The sequence below is a fragment of the Lactuca virosa genome, chromosome 4 (genome assembly GCF_052849685.1).
Source record: "Lactuca virosa cultivar CGN04683 chromosome 4, Lactuca_virosa_CGN04683_v6, whole genome shotgun sequence".
Lineage (NCBI taxonomy): Eukaryota > Viridiplantae > Streptophyta > Magnoliopsida > Asterales > Asteraceae > Lactuca > Lactuca virosa.
This window is the reverse complement of record NC_136429.1, coordinates 3,649,039-3,671,417: the sequence shown is the minus strand read 5'-3', so window position 1 is coordinate 3,671,417 and position 22,379 is coordinate 3,649,039. Positions and strand designations below refer to the sequence as shown.

The window sequence follows — 22,379 nt, the reverse complement described above, 5'->3', positions numbered from 1 at the left end:
TTTCCTTATACCCCCCTTATAGATTAGCTTCGTGAATGAGGCATACTAGCGATTTGACTGAACATGTTCTTATACATATATAATATTAAACTTTTAATTATAATATATATATAAGGTGTGTTTTAAAACATTTTAAAACTTCAAGGGTTTATAAATTTCGAAATTTAAGCTATTAAATTTAAATTTAAATAAACCAATTAACTAGATTTAATATTTATCTTTTAATTAACTATTAATCAAATTATTAAATCTTGTAAGGATTATCTAATTAAATTAATCCATTAATTTAATCCTAATCCTTATCCCTCTAAATTTCGAAAATTAGGGTAAGGATAATTATCCAATTAATCTAATTAAGTAACAATTATCCAAAACAAGAAACCCTAGTTATCCTCTAGCATATTTCGAAATTTACAAGGGAGGAGGCTAGGGTTTTCAAAACCCTAACCCTAATTTCGATTAGGGTTCTTTGGAGGCTAGGGTTTTCGAAAAAACCCTTTGATCCAAAACCCTAGAAATCGAAAATTTTGGCCTTTAGGGTTTAATAGCTATAAACCCTAATTTGCAATTCAACAATTGTAGCAATTCAATTTAAAACAACAATGGCTCTGATACCACTGATGGGTTTTAGGTACAACAAATAAACTAGAAACAATTCCTAAGTTCACATGCAACCTACTTTGGATCTATGTTTTAACTATTGAACATACAACTTTGAATTGCAAAACAAGAACCCTAGAGGAGAGAGGCTAATTTCGAAATTAACAAACTAGGGTTTAGGGTTTACATACCTTTCAATTGTTATAGCAAACAATTGATAATCCCTTGATCTTGATCTTGATCTTCTTGGAAGCTTTAGCACCACAAGTGTAATGCCTCTAATGGAATCACACCCAAACTAGCAAGAAGGAAAGTAGAAGAGAGAGAGGAGAGGGAGTATGCAAAATCTCGGCCTTAGGGTTTCTTCAAAAGAAAGAGTGACCAAAAACATGAACCAGGAGGCTCCTTATATAGCTGAGGGATCTAGGGTTTAAGGGAAACCCTAGTTATCCTTTGCTTAGGGCCTAAGCAAACCCAAGGGCCTTATCCAAGCCCCTATGGACGAAATTATTAGGGTTTCCCCTAAAGATTTCGTCCACCCTCTTCCAAGGGGGTTCTAGAGCCTTCCACTCAACTATTAGATAATTGCAAACTAGTCCCTGCACCTTATAATTAATTCTTTTAACCCCAAAATCAATTCTGATTAATTTCTGGCTAACAATTAATTAAACATAATGATTTCTAATTAATATATTAATCCATTAACATATTAATAAATCATTTATATATATATATATATATATATATTAATTTATTAATCTTATAAATTAATATCTCTCCTTTCATAATTTCCTTGTCCAGTTGCTAGGTTGAGGGCAACCCAAAAGGACTGTGCTGCTATCAATTCAAGTACATACCAATTATAGTTATGGGCTTAGACACCTAATCCAACAAACAGGCCATCCTACCACTGGCTAATCAGTTTTAGCATGCAAATCGACTAGCTCATATAAGCATACAAATGCATCTCTCATAGATCCTTAGCTCTAATCTAGCATGCGAATCACATAATCATATCATATCACATAACAAACATGTATTGGTATTTTGGGAACTACTTACTTGAGCTCGGCTGATTGCACGCATCACACTCCTTGTTCTTTATTAAAATCTTGATATTAATTTTAGAAAAATTATTTTTCTTGTAAAAATCTTTTAAACCCTAGGTTTGAGTCCAAAAACACCCGAGAGTGTGTCCGAATCCCTCAAACCAGGGCTCTGATACCAACTTGTAGCATCCCAAAATTTATAGCCATAAATTTCATTTTTAATTAGGTAAGTTATAAAAACAGTAGTCTGGAAACATCATCAGTATCATTCAAATCATACTCAAACCCAAGTATCAAAAATCAAAACCATAACATGTCATAGTCAAACAATATCAGAGTACAATCCCCAAGGATCTCGTAATGCAGAAAATCATAGTGTGATGTGTTGCGATCAAGCCGACTCCTTTCCTTTTGAAGAAAAAGTACCTGAAACCAAAACTGAAAACCGTAAGCACGAAACTAGTGAGTTCCCCAAATACCACATACCATACATATCAACATAATGTCTAGCATATTTGGGTGTTGTCCTACCCCTCCGGTTTCTTTCAACCGGATACTGTCTAGCATATAAGCACATAAATCACATACGGTCATACATAACCATGAGCCATACATATATCATAATCAATAAAGATGTTATGTGCCGAACATAGTCTTGTCATTATGCCACAGGCCGCCACGTGGTCTTTCTTGCCAAGCCGGGGGCCACCCCCTCGCTCTTACCAGACAAGTGCCAGGAGCCACCTCCTGGTCTTCCATGCATAATGCCTAGGGCTAACCCCCGGGTCTTCCTACAATACATAATATCATACAGTGTGCCAGGAGCCGCCTCCTGGTCTTTCATACATAATGACTAGGGCTAACCCCCGGGCCTTCCTACAATACATAAACTAAATGCGCCGACATTGGTGCCTTCGACCCATATAAACAGTAAGGAGACTCACCTCGCACTGCTGCAATCCCGCGAATAAATCTCTGGCTGTTGGCTGCCAGATCCTCCAACTGTCAACATCAAAACAACACCCAATTAATAATTGGGTTCCAATGCATAACCATAACTCTATATTTGGGATAAAGAGACTATTTTACCCCTAACCTAGCTTGGACCATAATCAAGGCCTAACTCAAACTCTGGAGGCCCAAAAGCCAAATAATAAATCAAGGCCTAATATATGGCCCCATTTTCTAAATTGGGCCCAAACCTCTATAGGGTCTTACCTTAAGGCCCAACCATTTACTCTAGTCCAAACATTTGGCATTCTGATGGGCCAATATCTCATAATCATCAAGGCCCAATTATGGCCCATTTATAGCCCAATTTTCCAAATTGGGCCCAAACCCCTCACATGGGCCTTACCCTAAAGCCCATCAAAATATTCTAGTCCATATTCTTGTTCTTGGATGGCCCATCAATAGCCCAATCACCAAAGCCCAACAGAAAGGCCCAACTCAAGGCCCAAACAAAATTAGGGTTTTCACATAAAATGACGATTAGGGTTAAGTAAAAACACTTAAACCATTAAGGACTTAATCTGTTAATTATAATATTACGTTAACTTAATTCTAAAGGATTATTAATTAATATTTTAAGTCTAATAAATAGTTTCAATGCGGGTCCCGCTAACTTCCAAATTAGGGTTTCATGACATTAGGGTTTTCTAAACCCTAATTAGGGTTTACAACTCATAAGTCAGTTAATTAATTAATTAATTAAATATATATGTGTGTATAAATCGGACACCTCCCGCTGCCACCTCGAGCAGTGGTGGTCGGCGACGGTCCATGGTGGCAGCCACCACCTCACGGTGGTGGTGGTTACGATTTTTAGGCTAAAATAGTGAAAAACATTCCAAACACCCGTCCAAACACACACACACATATATACACAGCCACCCAACATGGTGGCTGGTGGCGGCAAACGATAGCATGAGGTGGCAGCCACCACCTCACGGTGGTGGTGGGAGTTTTCTTCGGTTTTCCGGCCCAACAACGCACATACACGCCGATGTGCACTGAAACACGTACACCAACGTATAGAAACACACACACACACACACACACAACGCAGCCACCCATTCACGGTGGCATGCGACTTCCGGAAGAGAGTTGCGATGGGACAGCCGTTGGACCTGCGACAGCGGCCAACGTGGGGTAGAAATGGCAGAAATGAAGAGGGAAGAAGAATAGCGGGTTGCGCCGTTACCGGAGGGAGGAAGCAGAGGCGACATTCGTGACTTCGTGTTCCCGATCTTCCTTGCTCGCACGTTGGACCCACGGTTGTTGCCTTCGTCGGCAGTGAAAGCAACAACAAAGAACGGTTTCGCCGGCACAATGGTTCGTCGGTGGCTTGGTTGGTCGGAGAAACAAGAGGATAGGGTGGCGGCGACTGCTCTAATGAGAAATGGTTTAGGGTTTTAGGGGAACCGCATGGAAGAAACACGGGAGGGTAAGCACGGGTTAAAGGCCCGTAACTTTCAAGCATCATACCATATTGGCGCTTTTAGTCCCTCCCCTAGATTTATTTCAACGTAGGTCCATAATTACAAAACAACCCCCTGCTCTCCAAAAATCTTTACATTAAAAGTCCAATTGTTACTAGAAAATCCCTAATTTCCATAAGTTATAACATTTCACTACTTGAAGCTAGCACTGATAAATTAGTATGGATTTAGGGCTAAATAAATGGAAATATAAATTATATCTCGGGGTTTTAGGGCTATTATTTATTTATTCAATTGATTTTATTTATTTATTAAATTTTAAAACGGAATGTTGGTGGCGGTCGCATGAGTTTGTTTGGTCACTGGAAAGTGCCAAGGGAATTTTATAATCGCAAAGGTTGAATATGGTTAGAATTTAGATATCCTTCTGAGGATCGGAAGTTGGAGTGAAGATTCGCCAGTTCAGAGCAAGGGTTATGGTCTCTGTCACCATCATAAAGGACTTAAGGAGGTAAGATGGGTTAGGAATCCATCAAATTTTGTGGGTTGGGAGAGCTTCGACGAATCCAAGTGGGGGAGAATCATTCAGATTTCCGGAAGCTGGATTAGGTGTGAAACTAGGGTGAGTTTCACATCCAAGTCGGGAGGGAAGACGAGTCAAATGTCCATCTGGATTGAAGTTGTGTAAGTTGGGAGTTCAGGAAACTTTCAACAGTTGGTTGGCGTCTTCTTTGTGATGAATAGCAGACATGTGGATGGATCCAGGTTGAGGGTTGTGTTAGAGCCTCGCTGACTTTTCTTGTTTGATGAAGGCTTTGGGGTTCGAAGCATGACCCGAACACCTGGTTGGGATTCAGTCGGATGCGGGTTCAACTCAGGATGATTGTGGTTGATATGGTGGAGGTGTGGTAAGACCATGGGCGGTGACAATGGCGGGATAGACGTGTCATAAGACTGCAGGGTGGTCGTATCATTCACTGGAGTGGCAAATAGTATGGAAGTCTTGTAAGACTACGATGGGATCGTAGCATTCACCAGATTAAGGTAGACCATCGTCGGGGTGGTCGTGAGTATGAAGGAGGATCAACTCCTGCATTGGGAAAGGCGGACAGTGGGGTCAGATAACATCTCTCTCTCTCTCTCTCACTCTCTCTCTGTTATGGGGAGATGACCATTGGGGTACGAGGTGAGGTTGGTCCTGTGTAGCTCTCGATGTTGTGAGACCCATGGGCACGACCCGTTCATTGGTATAGACTAGGTGAGACTCGTGGGCGAGGGCCGTATGATTATGGCAATGCAGGTGAGACCTGGTAGAGACCGGTTGGGTCAAGGATTTGGATTATGGCTTTAGTAGGATGATTATGTGGTCAGGGAGTGGCATAGTGTGGTGCATAGGCTAGGGTAGCCTCATCAGTTTGACTCTCAGGAACCTGGTGGTTGGACCATGTGTGAGACTGGTGGTCTAAGCAGTGGTTGGGGGTTTTATATCCCGGTTTAGTGAATGGATGCAGTGGATCAAAAGATTTTAGGTGAAATGCAAGTGTAAATCCTTGTATCTCCGTTTATGAGTTATGTACCGAGTTGGCTTTTGGTATAGACTCTTCTAATTATGTTTCGAATTGGTTCCACCTGTGTGGAGGTTTGGAAAGTGATGGGATTTCGATATTTTAGCAGTATCGTGTTGGATCGACAGTTATGGGATCAGTGTTTTGTTCAACACTAGAAAGTTTTGATCGGAGCGTTGGATTCCAGGAGGGTGGTAAGGAGTGATTTCGAGGAAGAAATCTAATTTAAGTGGGGGAGAGTTGTAACACCCTGTTCTGAATTGTTTCCTACTGCGAGGTGGTGATCGAGGATCGGGTATCATCATGCTTAGGGCCTTTGAGGAAAAGAGATTTAGACCCATTTGGGTGTGGGTAACGTAATTTAGATGATCTGGGAGTTCAGTTTGTGTTTCGGAGCCAAGGGGTATATTGGTAAATTGTCAGTTCGGGATTTTATGGAAATTGAATTTTAGTTCGGAAAGTTTTAAGGCAAGTATGAGTTGATAGAAGTGTAGAGCTTCTTGTTACGTTTTCGTGGATATAAGTGATGGGTTTTAGCCAAAAGAACATCCTATGTGCTCACGCAAACCCTAATGCTTGGATCTAGGTTTCTCTATTGTACATGCAATTCATCCAAGACTCAAGAACCCTAATCTAGCATACAACAATCAATATTATTATCATAAAGGGTTTTAGATCTTACCTTTGATTGTTATGTAGCAATAACAATCTATTCCTTCTTGTAATTGGCTTCTGAAAGCTTAGAGTCACAAGTGTCACTCCTCTAATGGCTCACAAACACCAAGAGCACGAGGATGACTTAGGAAAAGAGAAGGAGGAACCAAAAAACGTCCAAGAAACCCTAAGGAATGCTTAGCCACGTTTTTGGGTGCCCTAGGGGTCTTTATATATGGAGACCATTAGGGTTTTGAACTAGGAAACCCTAATATGACTGCTTAGGCCCTAAGCAGCCCATGGACTCCCTCCTTAGAGGCCTTGGACCAATTCTCATGGGTTTCCCCGTAGATTTCGTCCACTCCAACCTCTATGGAGTCCATTAGCCTAATATCCAACTATCACACAATTGACAGTTCTAGTCCCCTTTATTTAATTAATGTCTTTTACCCACAAAATTAATTCTTATTAAGTCTTGACTAATATTAATTAAACAATATGATTTCTCTTTTAATATATTATTCATATAATATATTAATAAATCATAATTAATCTCTTTCTCCACAAATCATCATATCAAGTTGCTTTAGTGAAGGCAACCCAAAAGGACCATGCTCACAATCGGTCAAGTACATACCCAAAATAGTTATGGACTTAGACATTAATCCAACAGTCTCCCACTTGGATAAGTCTAATAACTATTCTGCGTATGACTTCAAACCTGATCAGCAATCGTAGCTTTCAAAAGCCGTTGTCAACTCTGATCTTATCAGAAGCGTGTCCTTTAGATAAGGGATCATATATTCCTCCATTCTAGATATCGTATAGACGTGAGATATGGATTGAAATCATTCTCTCAGTCTATGTGTTGTTTCCCGATTTCCAATTTATGACGACTGACAACAGACTATAACTGAACACATCAACTTAGTCCCGGCTTGGCCAAGCGCTTAGGGTGTCATCATTAAATCATCGAGGGGCCCACAGATATCGCTTTTATCCCACTTTGGGTAAAAGGAATGGATAAACTTCGACTCAATGCTAGCTTGTACTCACTCACCGAATCACACAAAACAATACGTTTTATAACACCAAGTTATTGGTGCGTTTACATATTATCAATGTGTTACCGACTCACAAGATACAACTTACACATCTCGGTTTCAAGAATATAAGATATTATCGTCTCACCAATCACTCGTGATAAAATCCATGAAGCGATCCAAGTGAGCGTGGGTTTAATCCAATACTCTAATCTTATAGCAGCACTCATGAACCCTGCAGCAAATCTTTGCTATGTCTAAAACACTTTAGACAATCTATAGTCAGATTCATGACAGTCTAATTTCATACCTACTTCCAAACAATGAGCGACCGTGGAGGGTTTGAATAATCTTATTATTCGGGAAGTCAAAACATGCAAAGTGAAACACAAGAATAATACTAATCCTATATGGTCCCAAACCTTTGAGAATAAATAAAACATTTTATTTAATCACCATATTGATTACTCATTATTTGTTGTTTCGAGTAATCAACTTCTTACTTGAATTATAACAATAGTTGTCCCATGCTCTTAGCATGCACACTATGTTTACCTATGGTCCTTACTTTGTGAAATATATCAAATGAACACATTTCCAATGATGCTCATTTCACAATTCCTAATCCATTAGTGTAAGAATACACAATTCTCGCCACTACTAGAATATGTTAGATTCTAACATTTTATGCAACGATCCTTTCGTAATATCACAGCGCCAAAGTCACCAAGATTTTGCCAATGAAATTACAAAGTACTCTATTGGATATTGTTACAAGACAATTCCATAGTCATGAAGTCTCATATTCAAAGTACATTCCTTTGATCATCCTTCTTGCATAAAAGTTTCTAATCTAGACATTGATTCTCGATATCCAACTCCCAATATGGAAACATTTCCATATTTGCCATATGACAACTCATTCTAAATAGAATCTTATCTATTCATAATAATGTCAATATGGTCCATCCATGACTATACTTCCAACTGTCCACAAGCGACCAATCCTTGGCGAACCTTAGATTGTCCTTGACAGTTGTTTAATTATTTTAGTCAAATCCGGTTGTATTCCCTTTTTCCCTCTAAATGCCCTAGGCATTTGGAAATTTTTTAAAACGGTCGAATATTACAGCATATGTAATCGATCCTATACCCGAAGCGTATGGGATACGATTCATAATGAAAGACGTGATACTTTACCAGTTTCTTGCTATAATATTGCCATAATATTTCTAGTTGCCGTGTTCTCAAAATTCGAACTATGAAAAGGGATGTCGTAATCATAATCGAACTTTGAGAATGCAAATAATACATATGTCCTTGACTAAATTCAATTAAAATTTCTCGATCTAAGCTTTTAGATTGGAAACGAAGTATAACATTCTCTCCCTTAATTATAGCAAAAAACAACTTTTCAACCCCTGCAACTTTGCAAATTGAAACTTTTGTTTTTCTATAATTAATATTGCCAACTTGCAATACTTAAATAATAATCATGCTCCCACTAACATGATGATTATATCCATTCCAACATAACATTTATACTCCCACTAGCTTTGACATGTATTCAGAAAACAGTTGGACTTCTAGAAGACAATACTTATTGACTTCCAAAGTTCATATTTCCAATACGATGTGCTTCAATAAGCCTTTATCTAAGCTTCTCAAACTCACACACCTTTCCTTAGACAGCTCACATGTGCGTCTAAACTAATTTAGAACTTATATTACTAAGTCCCAAATGTTCAGACTAATTGCCAAATCTCACAATTCGAACTATGAAGAGGGATGTCATAATCATAATCGAATTTGAGAATGCAATTTACATAATTGCTATCTCCTTAAAATCTCTCTTAGTGAAAGCATTTCCTCACAATCATTTTCATGAAGGAGAGAAACCTTATGACACTTAGATTTTATGGTGTATGTGTTCCTATCCATGCAAATTCGTCATAAGCATAATCATAAGATAATGTTTGTGACGAATTCAAACTCTTATGGACAGAACTTGTTTATTCTTAATTTCTTGCCATCAAGGGTCCCACCATTGCTTCCAAGTTGTTTAGCAGCTTACCTATGACAGTCAATGTACTTTCATTGAACAAGGTGTTTGCCCTTATGCAGTCAATTGAGAACTCGTAGAACTCATATGCATAAGTAACTTTACTGGAATGGCATAGAAATAAAATTTTGTCACCACGATAGGTTATAAACCTCAAGTCGTGTGCTAGTGTTTAATAGGTTTACTTCTTGATTTGTTCTTGAAACTTTTCAAGATCTTTAGACTCCCACTGACCTCTTGACATATTAGATTCTCTTATCAAGAGACATTTCTTGACAAAACAAACATCCAAGAGTTAGTGTGTGTCTATATCAAGACAAAACCTACACGCAATTCGATACTAGTTGGTCTTTGTCTTATTCAAGACATCACAACTTACCAAAATATGCAAGTGTAAGAGCATTCCTACTTAAGATTATGTCACTCAAGTCACAATCTTGGAGTATGACTCTAAGACTTGATTTTGGAACGAAGTACGATACATCTTATTGACTTAACCATTTCAACAATTCTCCATTCCTCTTCTTAGCCAAATCAGTACACTAAGGTATCCTTAGAGGATGAATTGTAATATGGTTCTTATGATTACCAAGACGATCACAAAACACGATACAAAAGTACTCTCCCTTCTTCTTAGATTGGAGAAACTTTTTATCTTTCTGCCTTCATTGATTCTACTTATTCGTTCTGCCATTCATTGAAACTTTTCAAGGATTCAGAATTACACTTAATCTTGTAAGTATAACCACATTTACTAGACTTTTGGTAAATTATGACGAATAGTCTTATTGTTATTTGTGGTGGACTTGACTAGTGCACAACATTGTGTTCTAGTCCTTTAGTCCTTCACTTGACTCACATACTTGTGTGATCAAGGAATTAGTCTTAATTTCCTAAGTACCAAGATTTCCATACATCACATGATTCAAATAATATGATTCCAAGCTTTTGTCCAACTGAAACTTGGGCGATGGGAATCTTTCCTTACTTAGAGAAATTTGACACTTCCATAAATAACATAACTAAGAATCACATCCATTTATAGAAATACACAAACATCAATTTTTCACAAAGATTTCATTGCAAGGATATATATAAATAAGACAAATCAAAAAATTTATTTTATTCATAAAAGCAGCGGGAAACATGTCCTTACAATGCAAAATCAACGGAAAAACTATGTAATCAAATATTCCTAACAAATCTATCATAACTTTCTAAGCTCAAAATCTGATCTTCGAATCCATGCGATCGTGATCCATTTCTTCGTGATCAGACTCATCTTGCTGTTCCATCAAGCTTCCTCTCTTTTCTCTGATCCTGCAAAACATTCAAATGTAATCTTATCACATTATGTATTAAGAATCAATTAATAGTAACTTAATGGAGTTAGATAGTGGATTTTACCTGAAGTAGAGCCAAACGTCTTGACTCTCTCATCTCTTAGATCTCTCAGGTAGACTGGGCAGCTTCGTCTCCAATGCACCTTCTCTTGGCAATAAAAGCAAATTGACTCTTTTGGAACATCACACGGAACTACTTCAGACTTTGCCTTTCTCTTATGATCAAACTTTTCGACCATGGCATGCCTTTCGTTGCCATTGCCTATGTCCATAGAGGTTTGGAAGGTAGATCCACCAATCAACTTTGCTTTTCCAGTACGCCAAATCATTGCTGATTCAGCAGCAATAAGCAAATAGGTGAGATCGATGAGGGTCACGTCGTGGTCTATCATATAGGACTCTCTTACGAACTCACTATATGAGTTAGGAAGCGACTGAAGAACCCAGTCAACAGCCAGCTCCTCACAGACAACGACTCCCAACATCTTTAACCTATCAATGTATGACTTCATCTCTAAGACGTGTGCACACACTGGCTTTCCTTCTTCATGTTTACTTGCCAAAAGGGCTTGAGTGAGCTTGAACTTTTCAAGCCTTTGAACTTGTGGGTTAGGGAGAACAATAGGAGGAGGTGGAGGAAGTGAAGCATGATCTCGTGTTCCTCGATCGAATCGTGGAATATCATCTTCATGTGGAAAGCTTGTTCCACGGGATTTGGGAAGACCATAGTTGTCATACTTTGACATCTACAAAACGGGAGAAAATTCAAGTTAGTTGATTGATTGAGTCCTTAATAAAACACCCAAATGAGATATTAAGGCTAGGACCCAACAATACTCTACAACTTGGGAGAGGGATGCTGTAACCCAAATTGCATAACGTTTGAAGGTAGGTAAATGACGATTTACCAATTTCCACCATGAAAAACGAAAAAGAAGGTTAAGTTTTAAATGTATTGAAAACTCCTAGATCTTTTGAGATTCATTGAACTTTTCAATGGCATGTTTAAATCTCGATATGTCCCTCGATTTGTGACTGGGATGCCGAGGATCACAAAACAGGGTGTGAATAACCATGTAAACTTACATGGTGCCCCCAATGTTACAGTCACGTATTCGATGTGCCAGTTAACCACACACGCTCCACCGAACTATGACAAACATCGAGTCACCCTTCGCTACCTTTGCTTAGAACCCATTTAGTGTGTCGGTTAACCACACACGCTCCACTAACGTCTTAGCAAGGGTACAAAGTGTAATTTCATGGAGTTGCATCAAATTCACTTTTGCCTAAAGTAACTAAGATTGGGAATTTTGTAAAAACATTTAGTTACTTTATAATTCATTATACTTTTAATGGAAAAGGGTTTGCCCTAACCTACCCGTTCGGCTAACGACCCTCCACCAATCAAGGAAGCGGTGGGTGAGAGTGGACACCCATGAAACGACCATTTTATAGGCCATAACCTTATACCCCCCTTATAGATCGACTTCGTGAATGAGGCCTACTAACGGTAAGACTAGCAGTTTAAGTTATACATATATAATATTAGACTTTTAATGTTATATATAGTATAAGGGTGTATTTTACACTTTTAAAATACTAGGTGGTCTAATTTAATAAATTACACTTTTAATTCAATTAAATATAAACCATATCACTATGGATTTATTAACTCTCTTTTAATTATACACTTAATTAATTTAATAAAACCATAAGGGTGCAATTTGAACTTTTTCAAAAATTAGGGTTTTAGAATTTTACATTTTAAAATTAAACTTTTAATTAAAATTTAAATTCCAAAACTTGAGGGCAAGTTTTGAAACATTTCAAATCATTAGGGTTTAGAATTTAAATATTTCAAAATTAAACTTTTAATCAAAAATTTAAATTCCAAAACTTGAGGGCAAGTTTTGAAACCTTTCAAAACTATCTAGATCAAAATACAAATAAGGCAATTAAACAATTAATTGGTGATTATCTAGTTTTGACCTAATCCAATTTCATGCAAGATAATTCAACAATTAATTCAAATAATCAAATATTATCAAAAAAGGAATTTATTATTCAAACAATTGGTAATTATCTTTTGATTTGGTAAGGATAATCATATAACAATAATAAAATTCAGATTTTATTAGTCAAAAACGATTTAGGTAATTATCCTTAAGCAAAACAGCAAGAAATCCCGAAAATCTCTCTGTCTGACAGCTAAACTCGGCGAGTCCACATTGGAACTCGTCGAGTTCATCCAACTCGTCGAGTTCATCAGACAGACAGCCCAAAAATCGAATTTAAAGCATGAATGAACAATCAAGGCATCAATACAATAGAAACCAATCAAGTCTCTGATACCACTGATGGGTTTTAGCCAAAAGAACATCATATGTGCTCACGCAAACCCTAATGCTTGGATCTAGGTTTCTCTATTGTACATGCAATTCATCCAAGACTCAAGAACCCTAATCTAGCATACAACAATCAATATTATTATCATAAAGGGTTTTAGATCTTACCTTTGATTGTTATGTAGCAATAACAATCTATTCCTTCTTGTAATTGGCTTCTGAAAGCTTAGAGTCACAAGTATCACTCCTCTAATGGCTCACAAACACCAAGAGCAAGAGGATGACTTAGGAGAAGAGAAGGAGGAACCAAAAAACGTCCAAGAAACCCTAAGGAATGCTTAGCCACGTTTTTGGGTGCCCTAGGGGTCTTTATATATGGAGGCCATTAGGGTTTTGAACTAGGAAACCCTAATATGACTGCTTAGGCCCTAAGCAGCCCATGGACTCCCTCCTTAGAGGCATTGGACCAATTCTCATGGGTTTCCCCATAGATTTCGTCCACTCCAACCTCTATGGAGTCCATTAGCCCAATATCCAACTATCACACAATTGACAGTTCTAGTCCCCTTTATTTAATTAATGTCTTTTACCCACAAAATTAATTCTTATTAATTCTTAACTAATATTAATTAAACAATATGATTTCTCTTTTAATATATTATTCATATAATATATTAATAAATCATAATTAATCTCTTTCTCCACAAATCATCCTATCAAGTTGCTTTAGTGAAGGCAACATAAAAGGACCATGCTCACAATCGGTCAAGTACATACCAAAATAGTTATGGACTTAGACATTAATCCAACAATAAGGATTGTCAAAAACAGACTTATAACGAACAAGTTATGGCCTTCGGAAGTTTGGTGGTTTTAGGGTTAAACCGAGTATGCGGGGCGTACACAAGTGTACGCATAGTGTACTAGTGCTAAGGCCAGTACGCGGGTCGTACATTGGTGTACGTTGGGCGTACTAAGCAAATGATCGCAGATGCTTTAGGGAGTACTCTGGGCGTACCAGAAGTACGCATGGCGTACTCTAGTCAAACCCAAACCCTAACTTAGGGTGTTGGACCCTATTTAAGCTCCTTAACTCACCACCAAACCTTATTATCTTCAGCCTCCATCCCTCTAAACCCTAGAAACGAAACACTAGCCCCTATTTGAGTGGTTTTGTAGCTTTTGGTGGTATTTCATGCTTTTTAGTGTTCATAGGAGAAGAAGGAACTTCTTGGAGAAGTGTGGGATTGCTTGAAGCTTTTGGATCCAGGCTTGTTGCATCTTGATCTACATTTTTGAGGTATAAAGTTTCTATCTTGATGACTCTAGGTGTTAGATCTAGTTTACGGTGTATTTTGGGTTCATTTTGTCCTTAGAGTCATCCTTGTGAGTATGAGCTACTCCAAGAGCTTAGAATGTTGGATCTTGGCCTTGGGAGGTCCCTTGTTCATAAAAATGTCATATTGATGAGTTATTTTGGACCATGCATGAGTTTGGAGGTTTATTATGGATGTTATTAAGGATTTGGTCCCATTAAGCCATGCAAAGGAGTAAAGTTGCCAACTTTAAGTGTTAAGACATCTTATTAGGGTATATCTGATTTTGGAAGTCATAGTCTTAACCATTAAGAGCTTAATATGGATTTTGGCTCTCTGCTGTGTACGTTGGGCGTACGTAGGAGTACGCTCAGCGTAATGCATGGTTTGTGCATCAGCCGCTTGTACTCTGTGCTTTGAGGGTGAGTACGCGGGGCGTACTCCCCAACTTGTCATTTTAGGCTTTTTGAGGTTTGGGCCTTGTTGGGATATTGGGCTTCTGGATTTGGGTCATGGTTAGATTATGGGCTTTCTTGGTATTGGTCCCATGATAGTTTTTGGGCCCAATTAGGAAGTTAGGCCATATTGGGCTTTGTATTGCCATTTTGGGTTTTGGGCTTTTTGTGCATTTTGAGCTTTGCTTTGGTTAATGAACAAGTAAGAAAAGGGTAAAATGGTCTTTTACCCTTTAGGAAGTTGGTTTATGGAATGGGCCTCGGATATTGGGTTATCGGGTTAATTATTGATCAAGATTGTATTTATTGTTAGTTGACGCGAGGTTATCCGGTTCAGCGGTCCGATCAGTTATTTGATTATCATCGGATTAAGGTGAGTCTCCTCACTTTACTCGTGGGTCGAAGGCACCAATGCCGACCCACTAGGTTTTGTTATGCTAGTTGTTTTTGTGACTCTTGTATGGTATGTTGGGCTAGGCCCATTTGTATGCTGGGCTAGGCCCATTGTATGTCAGGCTAGACCCATTTGTATGTTGGGCTAGGCCCATGGATCAGGAGGGGCTAGGCCCATTGTATGCTATGTAGGTGCTAACTGTCTTTGTGACTTTTGCATTTGTATGATCGGGCTAGGCCCATTATGGTGGGGTGGGCCTAATATGCGAGTTGGACCCAATATGAGGGCTAGGCCCAATGGTATGCGGTATTTTGGGGAACTCACTAAGCTTTACGCTTACGGTTTTTTTTGTTATAGTTTTCAGGTACTTCTGGTTCGAAAGGGAAGGACCCGGTTTGATTGCAATGCATCCACCCGTGTTTCTGTATTATGATGATTTTGGGATTGTACTCTGATAACTGTTTTCTTATAAAGTACTTTTGAATATTAGAAAAAGAATATTGAATGTTGACTTAAAGATAATTAATGTTTTGGTTGATTTAAAAATAAAATTCTTACCTCATAATTTTGGGACGTTACAGGCAGTTAGAGTTTCATTCTCAGGGTTTGGAGAGGTGGATGTTGGTCATAAGAAGGTCCAAGAGCAACTTAAGGTGTTTAAATAAGGCAAAAACCCTAAAAATTAGGGTTTGTCCCAGGTGACCGTACGCCCAGCGTACGTGGATGCCTCCGCGATCATCATTTCGACCCAGTATGCCCAACGTACTTCTAGCGTACTTGCCAGGGACCAAAATACAAGAGTTTTTAAGTTGAGGGAAAAAATTGGAAAAATACCTGAAATGCAAATGTTACAAAAACCATCATAAAAGTTGGTGCTATGCATGTCCAATGCATGTCTTGAAGCCATAAAGAGTCAAAACAAGGGGTTTTCCATAGAAATCTCATGCATGGCTTAAAACCCAACCAAACTTCAGATCCAAACCAACAATCATGTTAAATGTTCCAGAGATTCATAAAGTTGCAAACTTTATGAGATCTCACCACTCCAATCAACAAGAACATGAAGAATTAAGGACAAAACTCAAGATCTAGCAAGCTATTATGATAAAAATGGAGTCTTGGACACTTACAAATGTCTAAGAGAGTGCTAGAACAAAGGATGAGGACTTGTTTGCTGAATCTTAGCTCACTTATTCTTCTTTCTTTCTCCAAGGACTTTAAAGAATACCAAAAAGGGCTTAAATAAAGGAGGAAGGAAATTAGGGTTTCTCAGATCTCAAGGAGGCTAAGGGCGAGCAAACCTTAGCCTCCTCATTCCTTTAAATAAGAAGCAAAACCCGGAAAATAAGGTTTCTCATATGCTAGCTGCCACGCCGTGGCCATATGCTGTCACGTCGTGACGACTTAAATGAAACATGCGGACCATCTTGACTTGCCACGTGGTGGTGGCTCATTCACGCCGTGGCAAACCCTTAAATGCCAAAAATTGAAAACATAAAGTACCTTGAGATTAGGATGTTACAATCAAAATCCAGCTCCTTATACAATTAACATGTTTTTAATACTCTAAACCAACTCATTATGATTTTGTGAAATAATTAACAATATAATAAAAGAAATTATTATTAAAAAAACTTAACCTTTGATTACACTTTAAAATCCACAATTTTAGCTTTAGCCGTAGTTGCAAAAGTTTAAAAATGACTCAACTAGAAAAGACCAAGCGGGACCGTGCACTAGCCTCCGGGCCACACAAATACATGATAGGGTTCCCATCATTTTGTCGATGCACGGAAGGGAATGGGGACCGGTTTGCCAAGATGCCTCTTTAATATGTATGTGTCATTTTCTTTCCGATGCCATATTTCATTTCTTGCATCATTTATGATCTATTATTTTCTTAACATCTTTTAGTATGCTAATTGGTTTTTATAAGTTTTATCAATATATTTTTTTTAACCCGACAAATATAAATATATAATATACTCCTAAACTAACACCTAATAAGTTTTATCAATATAACTAGTAAAAACATATAAAAAAAATTAAAACACTAACAACCAATAAAAAAAATCTAAAAATAACATGTAATGTCAAAATTTTGATATGGACAAACCATAACCGAAAATAAAAAAACTATATAATCGATTATTCAAGTTAAAAATTATGGTTTTCAAAAATGACACGAGAAGAGAAAAAAATATATATGACATAAAACAAAATTGAGAGAGTTGAAATTTGAATTAATGTTTTTGTCTTTTGTGAAAAACACTTAATGTTCAAAATTCAAAATTCAGTATAATATTAATATGTGTTTGTCATATTTTTTATGATTAAATATAAATTAAACAAAATAATTATTATTTTATTTATCCTGCTGTGTCGTGTTTTCAATAATCGTTTTTATATTAATAAAATAAAACACTATATCATATTCCTACTATATAAAAACTTTCATGTTAAACTTAATTTTTATTTTGATTTTAGTCAAGAAAACACCAACCTCATATTTTAATGTGTGTGATGTGTTTTTTAGAAAAAAAAGAATTTATACTTGATAGTGATTACTTGGAATACAAAAAGACCATGTTCATGATTGGTTAACCACACCAAGGGTTAAATGTCAACCATAGTTAGTTCTTCAAGTTAAAAGTTAACCATGGTTAGGTTATTTTAATATGAGTTTGAGTTAGGGTTTAAGATGAGAAAATTAGCAGAGTAGTTTTTGAAGACAAGCGAAAGGGTAGATGTGTTATTTGGGGATCTTTTAAGATTTGGGTGAGAAAAGAGGGACCAAAACTCAAAATATTTAATTCGAGAGAGGACGATTGTAGATGACAACCTGCGCGTAATTCAAATTCTACCACTTCCGCCATTGGTATGTTATCTGAACTTATTTTACAAGCTGCTTTTCGATTAGTTTGATTGTCGGGATTCAGTTACTTTCTAGGTTTTTTTTTTTCCGACTCATACAAGGATCTGATTGTTGAAAAATGAGTTGATCTTGATTTTTAAATTCTACACAGGTCAATAACTAACCCTAGTTGTTATCTAGATTTTGTATATCGTTCTTGGGCGCATGGATTCAAGTTTGTTAGTTGGTTTTGGAGCTCATTTAGCTGAAATTGTGAACTGAGATTTTTATTTTTCTCGTTTCGAGTTCTGAGCCATGCAGTTCCCAAACATACACTAATTTATTTACTTATCGTAGATCGATTGTGAACTATTATATGCTATGTTAAGCTTGGAACTATCTAAAGTTGGACTTTTTTTTGATGGGATCTGAACTTAGTTTTAAGCGTCATGATTTATTTTTATGTATAGGATCATTAGCAATTTAGCATATACATCGTATGAACATATATGTTAGTATTTACTTCGAAATTGTGTCTTATACTCTTATTGTCCTAATCAATTTTTAAAGGAATAATGGAGTGCAATAGAGATGAAGCTACAAGGGCTAAAGAAATTGCTGAATCTAAGTTCTCTAGAAAGGACATAACGGGGGCCAAGAAATTTGCTTTAAAGGCCCAAACTTTGTATCCAGGTCTTGATGGAATTTCCCAACTTATAGCAGTTCTAGATGTGTATGTTGCTGCTGAACACAAAATAAATGGTGAATTGGATTTTTATGGGATTCTTGGTGTGAGCCCATTAGCAGATGATAAGACTGTGAGGAAACATTACAGAGAACTAGCTTTATCTCTTCATCCAGACAAGAACAAGTCCACAGGGGCAGATGGGGCGTTTAAATATATTTCTGAAGCTTTCAGTATTCTATCTGATAAAGAAAAAAGATCAACATATGACCATAAGAGAAACGGTAGAGGTTATGGTTTTAAACAGGCTCAAAACAATGGTTCACGGGCCCCACCGCCACACGGGCAGAACGGTTTTCACAATTTTACAAGGAGTGCTCCTGCTCAAGCCCAACAAACAAAGGTTACACCTGCCCAACAAACAAAAGTTCAATCTGCCCGAACAAAGGTTACTCCTGCCCAAACAAAGGATACGAGTAGGACTAATTCTTCTTCAGTGGATGATGTTAATCCCACCATGAAAACATTTCCCACATCTGTTCATTTATCATCTGATAAACAGATGCCAATACCCAAGACGTTTTGGACAGTATGCAAGAGATGTAAATTGCAATATGAATTTGTGAGAATGTATTTGAACCGAAATCTTCTATGTCCCACTTGCCATGGACCTTTTTTAGCACAAGAGGTCCCACCACCAAATACAAAAAAAACCTCTTCAGAAGCTCAAGGAGTGAACCCAGGAACAAGTGAGCAGGTGGGTCATGCTGATTCAGCTAACCGCTCCACAAGCTCAAAGTGGGCCCCATTCTTGAAAAAGACAGGTCCTGCTGACGTGGCGCAAGCAGCAAGCATGGTGCAAGAGGCGTATGGGAAAGTGAAAAGGGATAGAGAAGAAGCCCAGGCAGTTACAAAAAGAGAGGAAGCTTTAAGAAGGAAGATCTCCAAATGGGCAAACAAATTGTCATTTAAAACAAAACATGAAAATGAAATGAATGAAGTTGAGGAAAATAAGGAAACCGAAACATCGATCTCGGTTGATGGAAAAAAAGACGTGTCCAATAAAAGTAACAAGACTCGGTTAATAAATAAGGCAACGATGGAAATTAAAAAGAAATTACATGAATGGAGCTCAGAAGTTATTGATGATTTGGAAAATGGAGATTCGAAGAACGAAATGGAAATGTTAGTGATCGATGTGCAAGATTCAGATTTTCATGATTTTGATGAAGAAAGAAGGGAGAAATGTTTTAAAAAAGGGCAAGTGTGGGCTGCATATGATGATCGTGATGAAATGCCTAGATTCTATGCCATGATTCGGGAGGTAGTTTCTTTGGATCCGTTTAAGATGAAGATATGTTGGCTTAATCCGGAAGGTTTGTCTCCTGAGTTCTTGGAAGCATTCGGTGAGTTTAAACCAGGAAAACACGACATCGTTACAGTTGCTAATTACTTTTCGCATAAAGCTAATTTTAAGAAACAAGAAAACGGGAACATTTGTGTTTTTCCTACGAAAGGAGACGTGTGTGCTCTATACAGAAACGACCCGAAACCAGACATGGAGAAACAAAATTACGAAATCGTCCAAGTGGATGAATACGATGAAGAAACGGGAATTACAGTTACGCCACTTGCCAAAGTTGCTGGGTTTAAAACGGTGTTTCAGAGGCAGCAGATAAACAGCCGTAGTAATGGGACAAGGGTAGTTTTGGGAAATGAAATGTTTCGATTTTCTCATCAAATACCTTCCTACATGCTTAAGGGTGAAGAATCTGAAAATGCGCCAAAGGGTTGTTGTGAGCTTGATCCTGCAGCCATTCCTCCTGAGTTTTTGGAAGTTATGGGAGATGATAAAGATTGTGTTTTAGCGGATTTTAAGGAAGGCGATGACTTGGAATGTGGTTCCAAGTAGTGATGGTGTTTCTCCTATTTTGGCATTTGGGTGGAGAAATTTCCTGAACTTGGGAGTGAGTTTGTTTCTTGATGTTTTTTGGTGATTGGTTGGATGAAAAAAAGAAAGAAAGAAAGATGTAGAATAGGTGGTAAGATGTAGTGTGCATTATGCGGTTGGACATTGTGCTTAAAATGCTGCTCTAATTTTTGTTAGTTGCTGCAATGCCATATTTTGACTTTGTTTTGAACTGCTCTTGTACTTGTAGAACCTTAACGTTGGTTATTACTTATTATTGGAAAATCAAAATGTGGAGGGAGGGTTGTTTTGGTACAAAATATTCTTTCCTGTTTGCATGACTTGACTTGACTGGACTCAACAAAACGAAACAGATGTACATTATTGTGGCCCTGTGAATTGACATGCGATATCTAGTGCTAAGAGAGGTTTGGACATGGAAACCGATTGCTTCGAGTTTCCGTTTTCTCTTTTAATCTGAATCTACAATATCGAGAATTTTTTTACAAAATTTTTGGTAAATTACAGGCTATATCTATATATAAATTTTAAAAAAAAAAAAAAAAAAAAAAAAAGTAAAAATCTGATATTAGATGCAATATATATCAATAAACCAGGTGGAAATAGTAGAGCTCCCAAACATACGTATTTTGCATTAAAAAACCAAACAAATGTGAGGATTGTAGTTGTGAAAAGGGTTCATATTTGTTGTTAGTTTAAGATACACTATCTATCACTGGAATGTAGAAAAATTGGCATCGGACAAAGTGCACTAATGCCTCCGACCTGAAACATGGGCAAACATAAAGTAGGAATTGATTTAGAAGACGGAGAATAAATATACGAAAAATCAATGCAAAGTAAGATATGTGATTATCACTTATAGATGGATAGTTGAAGTCAAGCACACATCCAGTCCAAGCTGACTCAACTTGAAGCATTTTGTCTCATCTTGAACATTATTAGACTTCATAATGTAGCTTAATTAGTTGGTGCTCTTGTTGTTTGGATCAGGAGGAGGTCATGTAAGTAAGTGCTCCAGACTCTGTCTGATATACAATCATTAGCTTTCCTTGATTTCCAGGTAACCGACCATCCTTTTCAAACCAAAACATCCACTTGATGCAATTTAAGGTACAACACATCTGGATTTTTTTGAGAAAATTGCCAAAAATGTCTTCTTCATTTATTGCTTCTCCAACTTTTTATAAACCAAGTAACCTAACTTTCTTTTCTTGCTCCAATCCTTATAAAAGCTCCATAAAGAACTAAAAGGACAAAATACCCTTTCCTCTCTTTATTGTGCAGTCATTTCATTTTGGTGAACTCCAACTTTCTCTTGATCAAATGATGACTACTATGCCCAGCTTTTTATGCAACACATGTAACTCGCTGCTCTGCTCTGCTGGATTTATTGATCATCAAATACCAGTTATACTCTTTCTTCTTAACCCTTCATATTTACCTGTCCATTGTCTTTCTTCTTTTTTTATTTTCTTCCCAACAGAATTTCAGATTAGTTCCCCGAATTAGTGTATTTTTCCAAAAAAAGCTCCAAATTGCAATAGTATGAATCATGACAACGCCACTAATAGCATTAATACATAAATGATCGAATAGAATATCACTGTACACAACAAATGTATACTTCTTCAAACAAT

The 22,379-nt window shown here is 37.4% G+C and overlaps 1 protein-coding gene across 1 annotated transcript; it reads left to right on the top strand.

The window, feature by feature from the left end:
* Window positions 1-17,973: 17,973 nt before the first annotated feature.
* On the top strand, window positions 17,974-21,038 carry LOC145169170 (uncharacterized). The gene is made up of 2 exons (XM_079087746.1): window positions 17,974-18,148; window positions 18,695-21,038. Exon 2 carries the CDS (start codon window positions 18,700-18,702, stop codon window positions 20,719-20,721), a length of 2,022 nt encoding a protein of 673 aa, XP_078943872.1. The 5' UTR covers window positions 17,974-18,148; window positions 18,695-18,699; the 3' UTR covers window positions 20,722-21,038.
* The last annotated feature ends 1,341 nt before the right edge of the window (window positions 21,039-22,379 follow it).